This window comes from Haplochromis burtoni, unplaced genomic scaffold (assembly GCF_018398535.1).
Source record: "Haplochromis burtoni strain Fernald_Lab_line unplaced genomic scaffold, NCSU_Asbu1 Contig_25, whole genome shotgun sequence".
NCBI lineage: Eukaryota > Metazoa > Chordata > Actinopteri > Cichliformes > Cichlidae > Haplochromis > Haplochromis burtoni.
Window position 1 is genome coordinate 2,275,966 of NW_024582386.1, and position 14,413 is coordinate 2,290,378.

General features: G+C 41.8%; 2 protein-coding genes across 3 annotated transcripts in view; one reads left to right on the plus strand and one right to left on the minus strand.

The window, feature by feature from the left end:
• tpd52 (tumor protein D52) overlaps nt 1-7,165 on the minus strand; it is a 20,365-nt gene extending 13,200 nt beyond the window's left edge. The window contains exon 1 of the mRNA XM_005917497.3: nt 7,016-7,165. Coding sequence (XP_005917559.1) covers nt 7,016-7,034 — 19 coding nt within the window. The 5' untranslated portion in view covers nt 7,035-7,165. The remainder of the gene's footprint in view (nt 1-7,015) is intronic.
• A 1,922-nt stretch (nt 7,166-9,087) lies between these two features.
• The window catches only part of zbtb10 (zinc finger and BTB domain containing 10), a 31,403-nt gene continuing 26,077 nt past the window's right edge, over nt 9,088-14,413 (plus strand). For both annotated transcript variants that reach the window (XM_005917493.3, XM_005917494.3), the window contains exon 1: nt 9,088-9,912. In XM_005917493.3, coding sequence (XP_005917555.1) covers nt 9,244-9,912 — 669 coding nt within the window. In that variant the 5' untranslated portion in view covers nt 9,088-9,243. The remainder of the gene's footprint in view (nt 9,913-14,413) is intronic.

Below are 14,413 nucleotides of genomic sequence, written 5' to 3' on the forward strand. Positions count from 1 at the left end.
GGGGGGGTGGTTATCCAGGCAATCACAGGGAAAACAGAAAGGGTTATATCAAACCCCTCTTTAAAGAAATGCATTCAAATATATTTCAATTGCTACCCTGATGATTTTCCTTTGGGGAAAGCCCAAAACGCTTCAGTACATTTACGATTTTTTATTTCTTCCCTGATGTATAATAAGTAATCCCAGCAGACTCAACCACGGATGTAAAATTGCCCTAAAAATTACTCGATAACTTTGGAAAGATGTGCTGCAGCACGGGTATCGAGCAGCATTACAATTGAAGAGGTAAAGATTTCAACTCTGCAAAGGTATCGCTGCGGGGAAAATTAGCACATTAGTACAGAAATGTTCACAGGGAGAATTTAAAAACTATGTACATAAATCACGAGCTCCCTTCAGGCCTGTGCAGCCACCATTCTTCTGTGCAGAAAGCCAGACGTGCATGTCTGCTTGATCCTCTCCAGGAAATGCCTTACATTTAGAGAGAAGGAGCGGTGCTCTCCTGAAAGTATTGAAACACTAGGGGACAAATTCCACGATTAACTAGAGTCAAAAAAAAAAAAAAAAAGTTGACATTTTTTCCTCCTACATATTTTGCACAACTCAACATTCGAGTCTCTTTAAATCAGTACCTGTGGATAAAGTTAAACACAGCAAGGAAACTCTTATTGAAAGAAAAAAAAAAGTCTTTGATATTAGACCGAACTCATCGAGTTGCTCAGTTTCTGAGGCAGCAAAGCAAATCAACATTTTGCACCTTACTGTAAGATACGAGGCTCTTCTGCAATGCTGTTCTTCTGCGCCTTTCAATCCACAGGCCTGATCCGTTTCCTGCATGTTCACAAGAAAACTCAAATTCTGCCTTCTTAGAACCAAAGGCTGGTTTGTGGGAAAGCCTCCCATGTGAATGTTTGCCCTCTCGTTCTCACTGTAGATGAACGCGCTTTGAGCTACCTGCAGACACTGTGGTGATGTTTTTTGGTTGGACTGCTGTTTGGTTGGGCAGATAGGAAAACAGTTGAAATGTGCACCAGCAGTAGTGACATATTTTCCACTTTCAAACAATTTGGAGATCCTATTTAAATCCTCATCAGACTAAAACAAATCCAGATTTTTTTTTTCCTAAAGCTCTTGGTCTGATGGCATCCCACACCTTAAAAAGGAAAAATACAAATAAAAAACACAGCACTTGCTGAATAAGCAGGTCATAGTTATGGTCTGATCTCATTTTCAACTGTAAGCAATGTTTCAAAGACATAAACATGCCAACCAGCTGAAATGTGGAAAAAGCCAATAATCTTAATGGGACTTACTTATTTTTCTACTTAACTGTACATCAAAGTGATGAACATGTTCATTTTTTCCATTTGAGGAAAACAGGTGACTAAGAGTAACTCAGTATCAAAGAACCCCCACCATGGCAGCAGAGGTATTACAATGATGGTGACAGGGAGATGATGAGTTTCAATGTAAGAGCAAAGCCTACAGTACACATGACAAGTCTGTAAAACAAGTCGTTGGTCATATAAGGCTAAATAGCATAACACTACAGCTACACTAGACAGGCTCCACAACACAGCTTTTCTATTTAGCAAGGTCAACCCAGAAGTAATGCGTTTGCAGTCGCTCACGGCAAACTATCAAGCCTCAACGTGCAAACAACAGTCCAATATAAACGTCTCAGTAAATGTACGAGCACATTCTCTTAAAACAGTCTAAATGATTAGTATTACTGGCACTTCTTTCAAGTACTCCAGCATACAAACAGCCTCCAGTGCTGAGAGTCATTACACATTCGCTTGGCGGCTGCAGGTAATATTTCTCTGGTTTCTGTAACTTTGGGATTTCCTGACAACAGATATTTTCCCCTCTCAACTGGCATTTTATGACATTCCCCACAAGTCAGCCACAACATAAACAATAAGAAATTATGTCCCTCGGCAGGTTTGTTTTTGTGACTTTGCATACTCCCAAAAAGAGGAAGTAGTGTTCACAAAGACTTTGTGGTTCACTTTGTGGAAGCCAGACAAGGGACGGGTAATCAGAAGGAAATGTGAAAGAGCTGAAAGTGATTGTTTCAGGCAGAATGAGCTGAAAGCCTCTATGAGGGTTCGGTTTAGCAGAATTTTTTTTTTTTCTTAAACTGGGAAGTCTCAGAATACAAATATAGAGGTAAATATGAATACAAGAGGTCCTAGTTAAGATGCAAGCACAAATACTTTTCTACAAGAATCCTTCTGTACTGAAACGGATCAAACCAGCACACTCATTTTTCTATCTTAGCAAACAGTATCTCTCTCAGCTGGACTGGACAGGCCTCCCAACATGATGAACTCAACATAACTCCCTCCTGATCAGTGGAGCCCCTAATCCATGTGATACTTGTTAAAACAACGCACACAGACACACGTGCACACAAACCAGTACGCTTGTATAGCTATATTATTAAAAATGATGAAAGTCAAGGTCACAAAGCAGACATTTTCACAGAATAAGTTCATGCCATTAAAACATCCCATTTGATTTATAGGACAAACAGAAACACAAATCAAGCCCTGCCGCGACTGTGACCGTAAACACAAACAAACAGCCATTTTAGAGCGTCTAATGAAGCACAGCGCACGATCAATTACCTTACTATTCAAAGCAGGGCCTGTCACACGATTAGCCTAAACAGGAATCATGAGACATGGATAACTGGATACTTTAACTAGGCCCACAAAGCATGAGATGTGCATGATGGGAAGTGGCTACACCTCAGATGGACACCGATACCGTACATGTGCATTCAATCTAGACTCTTGGCTACACGACTTAAGACAAACATGGAGATGAAAGCTGATTAAAGTTAGTCTGACAGGCTGGGAAAAAAAAAAATCTCCTCTCGATCTGTTGCTTAAATGTGAAGCAGCTGCTTGCAGATGGTTAGCGCACAACTGGAAACAACTGGAAACAGCTAACCGACCCAGAACACAACTGTACATGAACCATTCAAACTGGAAAAGGGTGTCAATCCTCTCATCCTTCAAACAACGGTAAACACTAAAAATGGGTTGTTTCTCCAAATACAAGGTCTAATGTATGGCAACAGATTGGAAAGCTGTTGTTGTGTGGCCTACTTCCAAAACAGATTCACCATCTTACTCTATTTGCACTACAAATACAGGACATGGTGTATAGAGCAGCACGGTAGTACAGCACATTAAAAAAGTAATGAAACCAAAACTTTCTGCAGTCATTATACATCTTAGATGATACCAATAAACGCTAAAAGTTTACGCTTTTTCCCTGATTGTGTTACAAAACCTTAAATAACTGAAGTGATGGAGTTTAGATGAAAACAGCAGGTATCAGACAGGAAAAAGGGTCTGCCAAACCTTCTACTGTCATGTAAGGTACCGATTAAAAGATAATGAAAGCAGGGACAGAAGTAACCTGAAATAAAAAAGAACTTTTGGTTAATTGGGAGTAATAATTTATATCTCTACTGAACTTTCTTTTAAATAGTTTATCAAAGTTTCTGTCTGCAGTCTTTCACTGGAAAATAAACTACCAGGCAGGTGAGAGTGCTGCTTGGCCAAATCTCACAAGTCGGTGAAAAATTCTCCATAAAGCTGTACTGAAAGTAGTGGAATTTATTGACCTTTGAGTTTCTTTTTCGTTCAGTTTAACAGAGCCTGATCACTGCATTTTACTGCTGAAATGTCAAACAATTCAGATAAATATTAAATGCATTGCATTGTGATGTATATATTTAGGTTAAAAGCACCTTTGCCTGAGTATTCTCTCAAACTTCAGACTTTTTGGACCAGAGTAAAGTATCTTATACCATATTTGCCAACGTTTTCTTTCAGGCAACTATCAGGTCCACATACAAAGTTTTCAAATAGACAGCTGGTGTTCCCTTTAATCTTTGAAATGAAATGTGCAAACCTGGCGACACCAACGTTCAAAGTTACAGCTTTCAAGGCTACAGCTTCTCGCATACATCAAACCCTTCCAAAAGTCCTTTGAAAATGATCTACGACAGCCATGACTGCTGACAGGTGTATTTCTGAGTAGACTTCAAATACTAATGGTTTTGGTAAACACACATCTGGTTTTCACTAAATGGGAGGTCCAGCCCAGACTGACACAGCTTGTAGCCCAATATGACATTTATTGGCATGACTGAAAAAAATCATAGCAAACCTTTACATAAACACATGCAGTGTTTGCAGCTTTTAAAGTGTGATTTGGCTGTGCTGAATGTATTTCCAGCTCAAACGACCGGATCTGCATTACTGGGGTGGGGATGTTGTTTGTGAGAGACTTCCTCTGACAGCTGAAAGCAGACAGTTGTGCATCGCAGAAATCTAATAACGCCAAAAAATGTTGGCTTCTGCTCCTGATCAATCTCATTAGACCGGTAGCTGAAAAACAACATGGGCTGGTGAACCTGACCACGTCCTTTCTGAACTGATTCAAGCCACAAGCCTGTATGCAGAAAATGAAACAGGCAACATTCAAAACAACAATAAAAGTTAGTCTGGAGTACAAAAACTTTCTACAGTCCTTGACATTGACCTGGAACAATATGACTGAGTGAGAAGGCGTTTAGGTTCAGGCATCTATCAGAGTACCAATAACCTCCTTGTAGTCTATTCAAGCTCTATAAATGTTGATGAACAAATCAAGATTAACAAGATCATAAGGCACATCTGAGTCAACCACAGATTTCACTGAACCTGAGTTTAAGGGGAAAAAAAACATTCACTATGGAAAAAATAACATTATACTGCAAGAAAAAGGGAGGACACAAACAGACAAGTTTGTTATCTAAAGATCATCTGCACAGAGACACACAATCAGGGGAGAGCAGACTCCTTTGAGAGGCACCAGTCAGAGCACTCTCCGACCTTGGTCCTGCAAAAAACCTGTTCACCAAGTTATTTGCAAATGCTTTACCTGAATTACTGTCAAAGGATTGAAACATCTAACCTATGAAACCCTCCCTTAAAATAAATAAATAAATAACGTAAAGGGAGATTATTGTATTGAAGCAAGCAAATACTTGTCACTGAGCGGTCTCAACTTCTACGAGGAGGATGCAGGTACAGATGGTAGTAAAATACAGCTACCATACCAAAAGTCTGACCTTGAAACAAACTTGGCTGCCTGTACAGCGGTGTGACTATAAATTCAGAGAGCACAGCAGTTCCTATGATGATATTTAAGGTGATAAAATTACATCTCGAGAGGCAGATCATTTACTTTTGCTGCCTAGAGAGGTAAACAGACACCACCTCAAGGCTGCAGTAAAGTTAGAGATTGGCAAAGAGTTTCCCCTTTATCTGATAACTATGCAATTTCACTTTCTTGTGATTACTTGTGGTACAGGCCTGTTTTATTGCGATTTTGATGAACAATAGCCTGTAGTGCAAGTGTGCACGGCCTTAAAAGAAATCTGGCATTCACCTTTTTTCAAACTGTGTTTTTTAAGGTCACATGCAATGACTTATAAAACCACTAAAAGACAAGATATCTAACTGGTGCATCCGCCGCACGCACACAGTGAAAAAACATGTCATGTGGGAAGGGAAAACCCTCCAAAGCATACCACAAGAAACCTTTATGAGCAAAGAGAACCCAGATCAAACAGTTACTAAGATACCATTTACTTAAGGATGTGTTCAGGACCTGCAACTCTAATTCAGGAATGGGCTTCACAAGCGTGGCATTTAAAGTCAAGTAAAGCATTCTTTTCTATTGTGTCCACTGGCAGCAACACAGAAAGTGATGCAGAAACACACCTCATTTCTTCTGATATGGAGAAGCACAAATTATCAATCAGGAACCAGTTACATCAATAATTCTGGTGTTCATACGCAACATTTGTTCTGGCTTTCTCGCTCTGCGTTATTAAAAAGGGAAGAAGAAGAAGAAGGGAAAAAAACAAAAAAAAACAAACAAAAAAAACCCCCACACAAAACAACTTTCAACCATCAGAAAATTACTTTTGAGAACCCAGAGGAGGGTGAAGGCTGTTTGTGCTGCAGGGAAATTTGGTCAAAAATTCCAACATGACATTTTAAATGAACAAATAAAACTCAGATGCTTTGCTTCTTTCCACAAGCACTTTAGTGCAAATGAAGTAGAATAAAATAATACAAAGATCAGAGAAGAATGGATCATGCTGTTTATGAGTAAAATCACAAAAAGTTGGACATACACGCTTTTTTGTGTGCAAATGTGGACTTTTCTGTACTCCAGCAAAGACATATGGACTTGAGACAGGAGCAGTTGTGTTTAAGTACATAAGAGAGCAGAACAGCTGCTTGATAGGAAAGCAAACGTGCAGGAAGAGGAACGAGGTGAAAGACAGAAATGCAGGTAGGATGCCTGTGGTTAACTGAACTGTGCTATAGTTTGGCACGAGAAAAATCAGCAAAACCCACAACTCACAACCACTTTGGCACAGAATAAGTGTTCGTAAATTTCAAAATAAAACTTTTTTTTTCAGTGTAAAAAACCATTTGAAAGAGCATAAGAGCACAGCGTGACTTGTCTGAACTAGTTATAGCAGTGAGCTGTCAAACAGGTGTAACCCATTCTTACAGGCTACGCCGTCAGTTACAAAATATGTTGTTGACTAGTGTTTTACTGCTTTTCTTCACTGCCTGTCAAGGTTTTTAACTCACACAAAAACTGAAATGTGTGTTTATGGTTTCACCTAATAAGTTAATGGGTGGTTAAAAAACAAATTGTGGCGTGACACCGCACTTCCGTGTCATTTTTCTAGAAATCTGTTGCAGTGGTGCTGCTGAAAAAAAGTTATTTTCTTATTCAAATTCTTCAAACTGTTGTCCGTCGCAAAAACAACTCACTTTATTCGTATGGCGAGAGGTAGCATATGCTCTCAACGAACTAACTTGAGTCACAGCACAAAGTTAGCTAGTCCGCTAACTTTTCTCTAAGGAAAAAGTAGTTTTAAAACATCTATTACGACACTGGCACGTGTCGATGATTTAATTACCTTTGTCTGCATCCTCCATTGTCCGTCCAAAGCGTTGTTTCTCGTCGATTTCTACTCAGGGTCCTCAGGTTGTTCACTTTCCTGCTGTGGGTCTTCCTGTCCTCTGCCTCATGTTGCCAGGCAGCCCGCCGTGCGGGGTGGGGTTCGCGGTGACGTCAGCACGCAGCAGTGTAAACAGAAGCAAGCACGTGGATCAAGTTTTAGCCCAACAACAATGCAAAGCTGCGCAACAAGGACACGTCATTACTTGTGTTTCTGTTTTGTTTTTTTGTTTGTTTGTTTTTTACTGTACAACAAGAGTATGTATATGTAAAATGTATATATATCTGCAGTAGTGTAGTAGTATATATATGTTGTTTTATTTTTTCTTACAGATACAGTGTCAGGTAAAATGCGAAGAAGACTATGACACATGCAAACCTGTTGCTTCTGGTGCCAGTCTCAGGCGGCGACAGTTAAATCAGTTTAAAGAAAAGCCAGTTAAATCGGGCTTTTAAATCATTATCATTTTATTTTTAATACTAATAGTGAGGAAAATACTGCTGCTCCACATCATGTAACTCCAGCATATACAGGAAGAATGAAATTATATATCAATATCAATTTTTATCATGGCTGCCTTAAATATTAGTTTCTATTTCTTTTTTGTTTTTCTTCTTTTTGTTTCTTTTTAAGAGTTATATATATTCGGCTAAATATTGTTTTGAACATATCTTTCTTAAGCTCAAACTAACCTCCATTTACAATCAAGTCAACTCAAGATTTATTTCTAATTTTAAAGATACAGCAGTCATTGCTCTGCTGAGACAGAATTCACTGCCACCTGCGAGGCCTGCTGTTCATTTGATGCGAGATGACACACTGCATTTTAGTATGACAGAATCGAAGGAATTTCAGTTATTTTTCCTTTTAGTTCCATTATATTTTTATTTTCCAGCTGATAGCGTGTACGGGCTAGATAAATAAACACACACACTAGCCATACAAAACATTCCTTGTCTTCTTCTCGGGGATTTACCCACTCCTGTGGGATATACAATCCTCCACGTTACTGTCATCCAAACCCGGGTTAATTCCCACTCTTGTTCACACGCTGTGTGTGCAAAGCTCTTAATTGGGAAGCAATGAAACTATACACCAAGCAATGTGACACACACTGAGGGTGAGAAAAGACGCTCAGATGAAAGAGTGCCACCTACTGGATTTCGTTTTGATCACAAGGAGTGGGAGACGAGCAGATACGCGAGAATACAAGGCTGGAGTCTCCAGAGAATGACGCTTCGCGTCCAAACGCATTGCGTGACTTTATTTCAGACACGCGCGTTTCAAAATATATATACAAAATCTCAGTTAATGAATAACACCTTTGTTTTAGGGTTCAACATGCATCAGCAAACTCAACAAAGGAGGTCTGGAAAAAAACACACAAATGAAAATGTACTTCGAGCACATACAAAATATAAGGCAACATTCTTACACACACCACATAAAGCTCAGAGGGAATATTGTGGTGTTGAATGTCGAATCTTGACTTAATATTAGTGTAGTGTAAGCAATTTTGTTTGGAATAAATATCTCGGTTAACATGCTTTTATGTATATTTATTGGCCCCACTTCTTTATATTCAAATGCCAACCTTTATTTATTTATGTATAATACATATATTCACTATAATAAAAAGTAAATAAATGGATAATATAAAAAAGACACCCGACAAGTTTCCTACTGCAGACATTCGTGAATGTTGGGACACCCCGCCGTGAGGAATGTGATTTGACATTTGCGGTCTAATAAAACAAACAGATATCAGATGAAAAGCATGCGGAAAATGGGTGCTTTTTTTTGAAGCACAAAAGACCCCATGCTGATCTACACCCCCCCGTCATCTTCCTTTAAAAAGCCACCCCCCACCACCACTACCACCAACACGTCCCCTCCCCCCCGCCCCCTCTGGTCGAGGTGCATTGTGGGGAGGAAAGTCGTTGCCATTCGACCTCTGCGGGGCCTGCGCGGACGCAGCGAGAACCCTGAAATTCATTATGCGTTTAAAACCTTTATTTATTTCCGCATAACCTACATACTCTCACCGGGAGGGCCGAGCGGAGCGCAGAAACGACGACGGTCCATCTCTTTCGGAAAACACATCGGTTATAAACACAGCATTTTAATCGGAGGAGGGGGGATACTGTTGAGAAAGTGAAGATTCTAACATATATTAAGAAAAAAAAATGTCCGGTGAGAGAAACCGCAGGTCGCTGGCTTTCCGAGGAGGTGGATTAGCTGGGTTAACGGGTTCCAGCGGTATCGGTGGGGGGAACTGTAACAGCTGGGAGGCCCCGGCCTGTCAAGATCGACATTTTAACGGGAACAGGCCGGATCAAGAGGAGGACAGGGATCTGGGGGCGAAAGGACCATCGCAGAAGAGAGTGGAGGGCGCTGGATCTGTCAGCGATAGCACGGAACCCGAGGCGGAGGAAGAAGAGGACCCGGAAGGGGGCAGTCGGGCAGCTGGGGAGGGCGACGATCGTGTCGACTCGGTGGAAGCGGAGGACGGGTCCGGGGACGGGAAAAACTGGGTTGCGGGGAACGGTCACAATAACAGCGCTGACGGCCAGGAGACTGCCAGGGGAGGCGAGACGGGATCCAGGAAATCTGGGGTAGAGATGAGACCGCAGACGCTGCTTCAGAAACACTCGCTTTTCCACGCTTCGTGGTTGCAAGAATTTCCATGGCTCAAATTTTGCCAGGAGACTGGACTCATGTCGTGCTCCTGGTGTCACAACATTGCCACTAAAAACAGCGACGAGCTCGTCAAAGGCAGTCGCAACTACAAGCGGGCCTTGCTGCTGAGACATCACCTGTCTTCTGAGCACGGGAGAAACGATCCCACCAAACAGGTAACGTTAGCCCAACTCCACGACGCTTTCGTTTAGTTAACTACGTAACGTGAAATACCTGCCACACCGTCAGCATACCTTAATGTCATTACCTGTTTCCCTTTTCTGTCACACGTAATATAAGTTACTTCAAATTGTAAAGCGCAGCCTGGGAGGAAAATGAGCTTTTACCTAAGCTTCACAATCCCTTCTCCCGGCTAAATAGTTAGCATCGGTGTGCGCTAACGACCACAGCTAATGTCTAGCCTAGCTTCACAGCCGCCCGCGGCTTTACTGTTTAGCCGGAGGTAGGTGACCAGTGGCCGCATTGGAAAGCCCCTGTACCGAAGCTAAGGGGTGACAGAGTGGAAAAACAAAATCACTTCAAAATATATTGTACTATGCAAGTTACTGTTGTGTGCCCACTCACCGGGCAAGTTAAAGACCTGCTCCAGTTTGACACCTGCTAGCTAATATCGCTCCGGAGGCTGTTTGTTGTCAAGTGACTAATTGCATGTCACAATTAACTGCTAATCACCGATAACTGCCGAAAATGAAGGGATACATATCGGACAGTGAAGGTGTTGTGGAGCACTTTTAGATGTTCACTGTACATCGCAGCTACTCCTTTCACCAACAGCAGTCTTGATCGCTAGCTTGCTAGAGGTCGCACAATGGCAAGGGCTCGACCCTGGCAGCCTTCGGGGAACCGCACCCCTTACCCAACCCCCCGCCTCTCATGCAGCTCTGCTGCCTCTCTGTCCCGGGTGACCTCTGGCGCATTTCTTGCTCCTCCACCTCCGCCTCCCTTTAGGGAGCTAAATTAGAGGCATTGTGCGAGAATGACCCCCCAAAATCCATAGATGGTGTCACTTGCAGTGCTGGACAAGGAGGGGAGAGTAAATCAGGTTGCCCTGAGCGTGACATCTTGCTTGCCCAGAGGCAGCGTTTGAAAAGGTTTGAAAGAGTGAAAATAGATGTCAGTAATAGGATGACACAGCATCACCTGAGCCTGTCATCCATATTTCTGGATTATTGGGCTCTGGCTATAACTTTGGGGCATATCTTATGATTAAAGGCTTATCCTGTTTGCAGACGACTGAAACCACGGGTCATACTTACAGGAAATGACTCCACTTTATTTAATAGGCACTTAAAGAGTGTGTAGTTAGCTAAAGCTCGATGTAGGTATAATTGGGTATCCGTATCAGTTTCTTGAATGCCTTTTTTTAAATTCAAAATACTCACGTCTTATTACATGTGAACTGCCTTTATTGATGTCCATGAGATGTTTTTATTGCTTCGTCATTTTTTTATTGCAGTTTAAGCAACACTTCTACAATACTCTTTTAGTGACCTCATAAAAACAGGGAGGGCAGATTTGTCTGTACAGTTCGGTGTCAAAGGACATTTTTCCCATTAGTCCTACAGTAGGGGGGGAGGGGGAGGGGGGGGAGCTCAGTTCCTTTTTAAATTGCCACATCCTACCTCATATTCAGAGAATGGCTTGGGCTGTCATGAGAATTAAGAGCGGGGTGCTATTTGTCTGTGATTTGTGAGTGAAGAGGATTGTACTACTACATTTAGTTCCTTCCTTTGTACACGCAATCACTAATCAGAATGACTTAAAGTGATCCACTAACTTGTACACATCTCTAATTGGTAAGGAGAGCACTAGGAGTGGATTAGGGGCTTGGTGAGGCTTTTCCCTAGCAACAAGGACCCCAGACGCTGTTTTGAGAGGTTTTTCAGGCCATTTCCTCATAAATGGTTATAGCTGAGTAGATAAAGATTGAATTAAAGCTTAAAGCCTTCTTTCTTTTCTGAAGTATTTATCTTTTGTTTTTATGCTTCCTCAACTTGGACTGCCTTTTTAAAGTAAACAAAACAGCAAACACAGTACTGCTGAAATAATAGGCAGCAGTGTAAGCGAGACAGCATTATGAAGTAGTACATTAAAGGGGAACTACGGTGTTATGAGGCAACATCTTGTTCTATTCACCCATTCCTGATGTTAGTCAGGCCTCTGCTGCATTTGTTAAACCTAATTCAATTATCTGTAGCACACCAGGGCAGCTGTGTTAAATGTGGGTATCCTTGGAGAAGGGGGCCGTTGTCCTTAATTCTCTAGATGCTGTCTTATGGTCAGATTGTTCCCCGTGCTCACTAGAGGGTAAACGGAGGCAAAAGGAGACGAGGTTTTCTGAGATTAGATATGAAGTCACATATGTACGACCATTTTAATTAAATTAAATTCTCAGAAAAGCTTTATATTTTTATGGTGAAAAATGGGCAGTCCATACACTTCTTTTAATACGTATTTAAAGGAGGGCGGCTGAGGGTGTGTTAAACCCACTCTAGATGTTACAGAGTGATAGAGAAAGTTCCTTGTCATGGTTGTGTGCAGAGACTATGTGGCTGGTATTCCTCTTAACATGATGACACAGAGAGATGTGTAATTGTCATTTGTCACACCAAGTTTTTGACAGCCATTCTCTCTTACCCCTCATTTACTTCCTTGTTTTTGTTGTTTGTTTTTTTTGTTGTTGTTGAGTATAAATGACAAATTTAATCCCCATCTCGCCTGTTTACCAGAGATCAGCGATATGTGCCCGAACCAGCTCAGGATACGGCTGTAGTCAGGTCAGATGATGTATGTTGACCCATTTGATTTGATGGCCAAACAAACACTACTGTGTTGGTCTAAATGAGGGTGCAAGATAATATCACTACACTTAATTCTCCAAAAGGGAAATTAAGATATGTTTAGGCTTCTTTTTTATATGTAATTTTCATCCTGTCATTTTAGTAGAGACAAACATAGGGCTGCATCATTAATCAAACTTTAATTTCAGTTATAATTTTGGCTTCTAACGATTATTGAAATAAGATAAAGAGCGGAGATAAAATGATTATTTGACAGTGTCTCTCTTGTTCTTGTGTTTCAACCCCACACACTTTCTTTTAGTTTTGTTGCTCCCTAAAAGCCCACTTTCCCTTCCTGCAGGCTGGGACACGTTTAGTTCGGGTCGTATTTCTTTCTCTTTTCATTATTTGTTTAATTTCTGTTGAATTGCAATTAAAGCTGAAGGAAATGCTTTTTTCCCAAAGTCTCTGAGAAATGATGACATTAATATTGGCCTGAAAAATTCAGATTTTAATTCTTGTTGTAGTCGAGCAGCCCTAGACAAACACCATATTCATTGTGATTGAGTGTTCCCACAAGGGATAAGGGGTCCAGCCTATTGCCAGCCTGGTGCCTAGCAGATAGACCGGGGTGGATACGGGGGAGGGGGGTGTTTATTGGGGGACGCAGGTCAGGGGAATGGGTGGGGAGGAGCCGAAGAGAGAATTCTTCTCGTTGAGTCTGTCAGTGACACCCCCGGCTCTTTAGCATTGTTGGGAGGCAGGGACTCGCTTAGTGCAGCCCTCCCACACCTTGGGCCAAATGCACACTGCAGTATTGTTCTAGCATCTGGGGACAGACGGGTTGGGTGAGGAAAGGGGGGGCTGAGAGAAGGATACACTAGATGGAGGGAGTTAGTGAAAGACTGGTGGAGATGGCCTCGGGGTTGGGCTGGTCATGGGACTGGATAGATGGAGGGTGGTGGGGTATAAGTGAGGGGACGGAGGCAAACATGTGTGCATAAAAGGTAAACAAAAACTGGCTCCAGTGGGTTATTATGTTTCAAGGGAACCTTGTTGTATGACATGATCTGTTGGAGGTGTGTCTGAGTGTTTGCCATGGATCTGCTGGCCTTGGGGGCGTTGTGGTTTGTTTGGGTTTGTGGTTGAGTTTGTTGAAGTATTCTTTTCTACAAGCAGTCAGAGCATCAAGGCTCGGGTTTATGACCATCTTGGTTTGTTTAATCCACCTGTAAATCAGCAGTTATTGGCTTTTCACTGTAAGATTTTGAAGCATTCATGTTTGACCTAGATCAAAGCACCCTCTTGGATGCTGTGCTCTCTTTCTGCCTTTTATTCTTCCACCCCTGGCATCTCTGGCTCAAATAAAAACCCAGCCACGTCATGACTGGGGGAGGCTGATATTGTCCCCACATTCTCTTTTGGCTCAAGCTGGTTTTGCCTCCAGCATCTGCTGTGCAGGGTTGATCTGCTGGTTCTCTTAAGCTCCCATCTCACACATGGCACATCTGGAGAAAGAATGATGCTGCTCATGAAGCCAGTATGGAGCAACTTAGCCCGGATAAAAGCTGAGAGGAGTCAGGGTGTTTGGGAGCGGGATGGTTAGTTGCTGCAAATGATAAGCAGTCTGCAAGTTTGTGGGTGTTGGTTTATTTGTGGTATTTGAGATGTATTTGTTTTTATTTATTTATTTTTTGAGTCTGTTGAGCCCTGAAGTTGTCATTAAGGTTATTTTATTTCATGCTGTTAGGTGGAAAATTGAAAACTCTGGGCAAAAACAAACAAGCATGAGTGTTGACAACCTAAGTTGAAAGCATATCCGACTCCCCTTGTTGCGATCGCTCTCCTGCCTGTCACCACAACGCTATATTAACCC